This window comes from Sphaeramia orbicularis, chromosome 16, assembly GCF_902148855.1.
Source record: "Sphaeramia orbicularis chromosome 16, fSphaOr1.1, whole genome shotgun sequence".
NCBI classification, from domain to species: Eukaryota; Metazoa; Chordata; class Actinopteri; order Kurtiformes; family Apogonidae; genus Sphaeramia; species Sphaeramia orbicularis.
Window position 1 is genome coordinate 34897900 of NC_043972.1, and position 9381 is coordinate 34907280.

General features: G+C 34.5%; 1 protein-coding gene and 2 non-coding genes across 3 annotated transcripts; all 3 read left to right on the top strand.

Annotated features, from left to right (window-relative positions):
• Nucleotides 1-1540: 1540 nt before the first annotated feature.
• rps27.2 (ribosomal protein S27, isoform 2) lies at nt 1541-8422 on the top strand. The gene is made up of 4 exons (XM_030158800.1): nt 1541-1594; nt 2172-2280; nt 4660-4770; nt 7195-8422. Exons 1-4 carry the CDS (start codon nt 1589-1591, stop codon nt 7221-7223), a joined length of 255 nt encoding a protein of 84 aa, XP_030014660.1. The 5' UTR covers nt 1541-1588; the 3' UTR covers nt 7224-8422.
• On the top strand, nt 4401-4533 carry LOC115436487 (small nucleolar RNA SNORA13). The gene has a single exon (XR_003937838.1). It is a non-coding gene; the product is annotated as a small nucleolar RNA SNORA13 (small nucleolar RNA).
• Nucleotides 6505-6633, top strand: LOC115436489 (small nucleolar RNA SNORA13). Its single transcript, XR_003937839.1, has one exon. It is a non-coding gene; the product is annotated as a small nucleolar RNA SNORA13 (small nucleolar RNA).
• Nucleotides 8423-9381: the final 959 nt, after the last annotated feature.

The window sequence follows — 9381 nt, forward strand, 5'->3', positions numbered from 1 at the left end:
AAATAAAATGAGTTTAACACCCCTGGTTTAGACCGTGGGCACCTGGGTATAAATAGGGAGCACCAAATTAGACCAGCATGCACCTGGGTCGGCTTATGTTTTTTGTTTTATTTTTTTAACCAGAAAACCAGACAACCAGACAACCAGATAGCCAATCATTCACAGGCAGACAGGATGAGCCTCGGTTGTTGTTTGCCTCCCAAATCCTAAAAATAAACCCCTTGAAATACATCTATGGTATGGACATTGTATTTTTGACTGCGTAAACCACAAACCCATGGTGCATCTAGTGGTTATTTGAGTTATGTTAAAGTTTTAAGTTCAGTCACTTTTAAGTTGATTTAATTCTGATGATTTTTATGAACATCTACATGATCAGTAAATTAAATACAAGAAAATAACTGATTTTCACTTTAAAAAATGTTAAATGCAAAGGATAATGTAATAATATATGGTGATAAAACACCTAACTAATGTTAAATAGAGAGAAAGCAGCAACATGATACTGATAATATAATCATGTGTAATATCAACAATGGGATATTTATCACATAATCATGTGTAAAAACAACAATGGGATACTTATAATATAATCATGTGTAATAACAACAATGGGACACTTATAATATAATCATGTGTAATAACAACAATGGGATACTTATAATGTAATCATGTGTAATAACAATGGGATACTTACAATGTAATCTTGTGGAAGAGCAACAATGGGATACTTATAATATAATCATGTGGAATAGCACTGATGGGATACTTATAATATAATCATATATAATAACAACAATGGGATACTTATAATATAATCATGTGGAATAGCAACAGTGGGATACTTATAATATAATCATATAGAATAACAACAATGGGATACTTATAATATAATCATGTGGAATAGCAACAGTGGGATACTTATAATATAATCATATATAATAACAACAATGGGATACTTATAATATAATCATGTGGAATAGCAACAGTGGGATACTTATAATATAATCATATATAATAACAACAATGGGATACTTATTGCTACAAAGGTAGCACCAGGTCTTTATGGGTTAATCCAATAACCCTAATAAACTTTAAAAAAGCAACAAAAATCATTACTATGAACCAAGAATTCTTCAAAATGGACTGATCACACCCCCTTCCAATAACTGTACTACTGTTTGTATTATATTCTGTATATTGTCTGTTGCATGCAATGTTTGAGCCTATTGTTGTGGTTCTCTGATAAAGTACGTTTAAAAAAGTCTTTAGTAGAGGTAAAAACAAAATTTAAGACAAAGAAAAAGTAAAATAAGAAAAAAAAAATCTATGTAATTATGAACTCTATATGCAGCAAAAATTACACCACAGCTGGATTCCTTATGTTGTTTTATACACAGGTAGACGATATAATACATTATTAGGTAAAAACATGAATATATCATTTTACTTTATTTACAGTAAAGATTTTATTGAGAAAAAAAAAATATATGATTTTTTTTTACTCTTTTATGTCGGTTCCGTCAGCTGACTGTTGTTTCCGGTCCCAGCCAGTGACTTTTTCCGGTGAGAGTCCACAAACGCAGACATGCCAGTAAGTACAAATCCCGTATTTATATTTCCCATCAGTGTCTTAAAAAGTGTTTAAATCCGGAGGGTGACATGCGGTGCATTATTGTGTTGTGATTGTACTTGATGTTGTGATGTTGTGTTGGTATAAATGTACGGATCTGTTACACACAATATGGCGAAACACGTGCGACAAAAGCAGCCCACGTTGTCTGTCTGAACAAGAAGATCCATCAGGGGGTAAATGTTCGAGATTTTAATGTGAAATTGATAGAAATCCTGGTTTAAAGCTGGGTTTTGTTCAGCTTCAGTCTGTTTGTGTCAGATTAGGTAGCAGCGGTGTTGTGTTTCCTTCTGAAGTCACATGTTGAAGCCTTATCTCTGCCAGATAAAGCCTGTTTAATGTCAACACCATCACCTCCACACCTTCAACACCTTCACTTTCCTTTCACCACATGCTCATAACTAAGCTATAAAGACACTTTGACACATACTTAACCTCAATCATATTGTAAAGTAGTGTCATGAAACTCATCCATAGTAAGTTAAGACTGAATAAAAGGAAATATGTGGTTTTCAGCTAAAATGTGATTTCTTTCCAGCTTGCAAAGGATCTGCTGCATCCATCTGTAGAGGAAGAAAAGAGGAGACACAAGAAGAAACGACTTGTACAGAGTCCCAACTCTTATTTTATGGATGTCAAATGTCCAGGTTTGTATAGGCTAAACAAGTGTAAAGGACACATTTACAGTAGGACCTGGCCAAGCCACTAACAGAGTGAGAAAGCACTGCAGCAATACTAATCATTCCATATCTGTTTTTAAAATTTAATTTAGCAGCAACCATACTAGCTCAAATTGAAGGTCTAAGCAACTATTTTAACATGCTAAGGAATAATAACTAAATATTTAATAAAAACATGAATTTATCATCATTGACAAAGTAACAGAATGAGGGAAAAATATACAGCAGTTATTCAAGGTTTGGAAGAAATACCTAAAAGTGTTGTTCCTCAAGGAAAGTGCAAATATTTAGCATACTGCACTTTTCTTAATATATGAGAGTACATTATACCCAAAAATGAAACTGATATCATTTTTATGTTAGTTCTAAAACACATTGGAGTGAGAATCTAAAAAAGTAACAGAGTGAGGCGTTTGTTCAGTGTGATGCACCATAATAATAATCATCAAAAATGTTATTAAGATACTGATAAAATTATCAGTCTTTGGCCACATATGGTTCATTACTATATTTAATACACATCTGTCTGCTGTTTTATTACTAATAAATAACAGTCAAAATCATTATAGTATTTGATTATTATGAAATATAAGATTAGACACCAGCATATATTTTTAAGATATTTATTTAGATGTTGCTATTTACATTCTGAAAATTATGCTGTATACATTCATTTACAACCTTTACTGTTCTTAATTTATACTGTATTCTCATATATTTTCTTATATATCCAGTTGAAATTCAGGTACAAATTAAATAAACACGGTTTTAGAAACTACAGATATCTATCTTTCATGCTGAGTAAGCAAAAATATAATTTTAGAGAAAAAAGAAATTGACCCTGATGTTCACTTTCACTTGGCAAGGCCCAGTATCCAAGACCATCGACGTTATCTAGTTATTTATAGAAGAGAAAATTGACTGTTATTTGATTAATCGATGATTGGTTTGACTTTTTTTTTATACCCATAAAGACCCAGCGCTACATTTGTTGTTGTGCTGCTTTTTAAGCAAATATATCAATAACTGAACACAAAAGTAAGTATCTACAACCACTGTCATTAATCAAACTCCATGGATTTTACTGGTGAGTCTACGTTGTAGAACAGGGGTTCCCAAAGAGGGGTACTTGGAAGACGTTCAGGGAGTACTTGAAATTTTTTTGGGAAAAATACATTAAATAAGTCATCATGTACCGAATACAAAATAAATAATGAGAATTCATGCTGAAATATAAAACACAATAAAGACATTCATATAATAGTTTTAGTGTCAATCATTTTGTTTAAGCTTTTTTAACATTTTAAAAACATTTGTATTTTATATTATTCAAGATGAGTTTAGTTGGGGGTACTTGGCTAAAGAAGTATACTTTAGGGGGTAAAATGTAAAACACTGTTAAATGTTCAAGAACTACTGTTGTAGAAGATGACAGTGTTTCCACATTCACTACAGAGCCTCTGAACATCCAAATGGGTCATATCTGATGACCATGAAAAGATAAACTACATTTTGCACCAATTATTTACATGTGTTGATAGGATTAGTGGATCAACAGGTATTAAACAGTTTACATCAGTAGATGATTTTGGTCGCCAGTTGCTGTTTGGGTCTTTGTGGGTTAAAGAAAAAGGGTAAAAAAATCTTCTTAAATGTGACTCTTTTGGTGATTTCTTTCATCGTGTGTCAGTAAACTGAGTATCTTTGAGTTGTATCATCTTGGGACCAATTTCTGATGTTTCATAGACCAAAGTGTTACTCGATTAAATAATTACATAATCAACACATAAATCGATACTAATAATATTTGATTTTTGCAACCTTAACTAGAGTACTAGCCAGTTTTTTCCTCTTATTTGGACAAGACTGGAGATTACATGGTTAGAAGTATTTAATATCAAGTAAGTAAGTAAATTTTATTTATAGAGCACTAATCACAGACAGGGAGTCCCAAAGTCCTTTACAGTGCAAAGTACAATTAAAACACAATTAAAATGGAATAAATACATTAAATGCAATCATTTTGTAGCAGCCCTGAGTCAGTTTGGATCATAATTTTTGCTCATTCTAATATTTAACTCTATGTGTGCCTTTAAGTGTTGCCCTTTCATTTTTTCCCATAGTGACTGGGGTGTCAAATAAGGCATAAATTGACACTTGTGGCTGTTTTGTGAAGTGAGTTTTAAGTGACTCCTTGAATAAACAGCTGCATGGACACACACACATGGCGAATCAGAAGTACATTCTTTCTCTAGTGGTTGTAAAGTGTTCAACTTCAGCGGCTGGTCTCTGTGTTAGTGTTTCATGGCTATCCTATTCAGGTGTTTTTGTTTTTTGTATTTGTAGGTTGCTACAAGATCACCACAGTGTTCAGTCATGCTCAGACTGTAGTGCTGTGCGTCGGCTGCTCCACAGTCCTCTGTCAGCCCACAGGAGGGAAGGCTCGCCTCACAGAAGGTATAGAACACTCACCTCCAGCAGTGGTTTACTTCCATCCTACTGTACAGCACCACACATCTGTTAAAACCTCACTCCAAGCATCTGTTTCTTATATATTGTACATGTTTCAAAATCTCCAATTTTTAAAAAAAATTTTTTTAGAAATGAATGGCATCAGAGATAAAGAATGTGCCAAATCATACCTATGCACTTTGGTAAGATGAATTAGAAAACAAATGACAGAAGTGTTGATTGGCTAATTTTTTCAAGATAAATAGACACAATATACACAACAGTTACACAGGTGATTTATAAAGTTTAATAAAATCTTTCTGTTTTGAGGTAGAGCTGGTTCTACTGTTCACATTTTAACCCAATATGTGAAAACTGTTAGTACTTAATTTGTCTTTATTAGTGCCCACTTTTGGTGAATTTTCACTACTTTTATTCAGGAAGCATGTTGCTTGTAGACTGGTATAATGAAATAATGAATTACCTTTGAATGGAAAGTATGTGGTCACTTGGGCCTGTTTGTTGGTCTATTTATCAGTAGGATGACAGAATCTAATACGACAGCCATCACTTCTTCAGACTTTGCCACATAAGACGTTTGATTGAATTACAGACATTCAGGGTCTCGTCGCAGTCACGTGCTCTAGTGTCCTTCTACGTATGAATGTGGGTCACACTTGAATCTGGCCTGTACCCAGCAAATCTGTTTTTTAGAGCCACAGCAAAGCCATATTTAAAAAAAGTATTTTCCATTATGACCATCACCTTATAAGATTAATACAGCATCTCAAAATATTCATAGAGACTGAGTTAAGTTTTGCTTTTGAACTTGAACAAAACTGTATGAGTGAGCAACTTGTTGGGATGTAATGGGCTCTAGGATGGTCACTACTGTAGGCCTGTCAGTTATTATGGTTATATGAGGAAATAACAGTAGTTTTACATAATTGTCTCCATTCACCTGAATCATTTTTTTTTTCAGTAAACAAAACAAAACAAAAAAAAAAGGACAACATAATTTACAAAGAAAGAAACTACCTAAACCCTCCAGGGCATTGATAGATGACATTCTACTGGCAACATATCTCACATAAATTGACATAAATGTAGTGCACACAACATCTCTGTTTGTAGCATGTGTTAACATAATGAACAGACAGCTGTGTGTGACAGCTGCAGGTTTACTGTCTAATTCTGTTGAGATTAAGACTTAATCATCTTTAATGACTAAATATTTAATATTATTTCATTACTGAATAAAACAATCTTCTGTTGTGTTTTAATAACGTAAATAGATTTTTCAATATGATTATTTTACTGCACAATATTCCATTGAAAAAACTTTATTTGTCTGTAGGCAGCAATTTAAAAACACAGCTGGTTGCTGTTCATGCTGGTTTAGGAGTGGTCTATTCTTAGATTCCTATCATACCTATGACCACATGATAAGTACACAAGTATTGATCAATAATGTTGTTAAATCATTCAAGAGATACATGCATGAGCCCCGGTATTAAACCTTATACACAGTAACAGTGCATCCTACTGTATATTCAGCCCTCTACTTAGGGTACAATGAACCATAGATACAAAACACACATCTATGCATCAATATTAAACGGAAATGTCATGGTTCACCACTATTTCCATGTTGTTTAAACTGTCAGTGTACTCTGTCACAGCTTCACTATCTGCTATATTCAGTAAACTATACGTATATATAAGTGTCACTTTGGCATGTGCCTTTGTGTTGCCCATTCACAGTACTCTTTGTGAACAGGGTGTCATCTAAGGCATACAGTAACTCTTGTAGATGTGACAGAAATGCCTTATCAGTGATGCTTTTCTACACAATCTGCCAGCACACACTGCACACTTTTTTAATTCAGAACCAAAGTTCAAGAGGAACTAGTTCATTTCTGTAGAAGACCAGTTAGAATGACTTTACCCTTTGGTATACTGAAGAAATGACGATGTATTGTATACGGTATGTTAGTGAATTGGCTGAGCTTAAGGGTCAAGGTTTGTTTTTACTGGCACATTCGCACCGTCCCACCCACTCTGTCCTATACTCTGCTGCCGTGGCAACCAAGGGCTTCAGTCTTAGAAAAGGTGGATATCAACATGAGGTTTTGTTTTCCCATCTGTCAGTATCCAGTCCCTGATGCACAGACTGGAGCTCTGTAAATATTGTAAATACAATATAAAATATTGTATCTGTAATATTTGCTATTTCTGACTGAAAACATATAATAGAAATCATATTTGAAAGTGTTGGAGAAGTTTTGTTTGTCAGTTAAGTGTTGCAGGACTGTTACATTAGACTCATACTCATAAGATTTTGTTTAACTATTAACCATGTGTATAAATGGGTAATCATGTCATTTGTGGTGTTTAAATCAAGTATCTGCTTCTTCCATCTCTTCCCAGGCTGCTCATTCAGGAGGAAACAGCACTAGTTTAATCAGACGTGCTTGACACGATTGAGGAGGAGCAACGGAGCTTGATGGTTATCAGGTGACACTGCCATTGAGCTGATGCAGCAAAAAGGAAATGAGAGAGCGGGAAAACAGTCATGTAATATAAGAGGAAAATCTATCAACAGAAAATGCAGAGGAAAACTTGGGCTTGTTGAAACCTTACCAACACCTCATATCCATTACATCTTTCTTAATAAACTTAGGTTGTTTTTTGGTAAAATAATCTTGCATGATTGTCATCAAGTTTCTTGTTTTAATCTGTGGAAGGTTCTCAGATTACATTTGTCTGCTTTGAGACATTTGTTGTCTTAGAATTCCTTAAACTGTAATGATTTGTTGGCAAAGAATCAGGGCCTTTTTTGTGGATTGTGTTGTTTTGCATCCTCAAAGTGAGCAGGTGTGTGGCACCAGTGTTTTCAGGGTAAATCACTTTCATCGTTGGCACTACAACCTTCATTGATCAAGCACAAACAACTGCTGAAAGGTGAGGGTACAAGATGAGCCTCATTCATTTTTTTAATAGCACTACAGATTTATGCAAATTTCCTTTCAAAACACTTGACCACATCTAGGAGAGGAGATACTGTGGTTAAACACATCCAAGAAACGGTCGCCTTTTACTGACTTTAACTACACTGTACATGCACTCTGAATAATTGAATATTGATTGATGTGCATAAGAACTCTTTATAAATGCAGACACTAATTGTACATATCCATAGCCAAGTCAATGCCACAGAGAAGTCAACGTTATAGATAAGATGGATGATGGTATCAACGCCTTCTTTAAAGCCAGTGTTGCCAGCGCTGGGTCTGCACTCAGGGGAATGAATCTGCTCCTGCTTTTGGTTCCTGCTGCTTGTAAAACAAACACAACACACCGTGATGTGACACAGCAGGATAATGAATATCGTGGTTGTGAATGCACATGTGCTTGCAAGCTTCCCTTTGAAAATGAGATGTAATGAATTCCCATGAAGTTGCAAAAGAAATATGTGTAACTTTTAAATTTTTTTTTAAAAAAGTAGAAGTTGGTGAAATAATTAAAGGAATGGAGGTGTGTGACCTTCAGACAGTCATATCTTTGTGTAAATGTAAAGGCATGAGCTGATTGCACTGCCTGTAATTGTAAGAGCATTGACTTGTATGTGAAATAAAAACCAACTGAGTTAGTAGTGGAAGTGATTCTTATTAACACTCGTGTTGCTATGGTGACATTTTCTTGTGTCTCGCTTGTATATTGGACGAGGCTTGCAAATAAAGTAATGGTGGGAATGAGAGTCTGATATGCCACCTGGTTACTAAATTACTGAAACAGGATCTATATGTTCATTTAAACACCACACAGTTCTCAATAAAATACTCTGATTAACATTTGCTGTAATTATATTTCATTTGTCAGTGCACTTTTCCTAATGGGTCTAGTGTTAGTTTCAGCACATCTAGCAAACTGAATATTACTCCAGAGTTTACTGCAGTGTTTATAGCAAATAGCAATGACCTGGACCTATAGACAATAAGAGGGAGTTGAACCAGAAAACCTTACCAGGAAAGTAATGGTTTTTCATACTATGAGCACATAATTAGAATCAGACTCCCAGCTGTCTGTCACTAAGGTCACTGACTATTGATGTGTGTCTGCTGAATATAATTATACTTATTGGAGCTGAGAGAATAAGCTCTGAAATGTGACCATTGAGGTGGAGATAGACATGTCTAGTGTCATGGGTGTGAGGTTTGTGTGAACATTCAGGGGGATTATCATAAATTATAACTAAACACATCATTTTCTGCATGCTAGTGAACATTTATGCACCAATTTGTGCAGTTTCTGAATCAGTTTATGGCAGAAAATGTATTTATGAAGAAAACACATAATCCAGCCACCAGGTGACAATTTAAAATAGAATACTATACTGCATGCATTTTGTATTAATTTCAGGTATTGTTTCAGTTATAATTAACTTTCTAGTGATATATCCAGTCATTTTCTACTTTGCTGTTGAGGTGACAAATTCCCTGTGATCCCCCAGTAATCTACACCTGTGTTGTCTTCAGTTATTTCATGTAAATTGTGAAGATGTCATTCTAACACTATATACTGCACTACACTGTGTCTGCTTATTTAAGCTTCAAG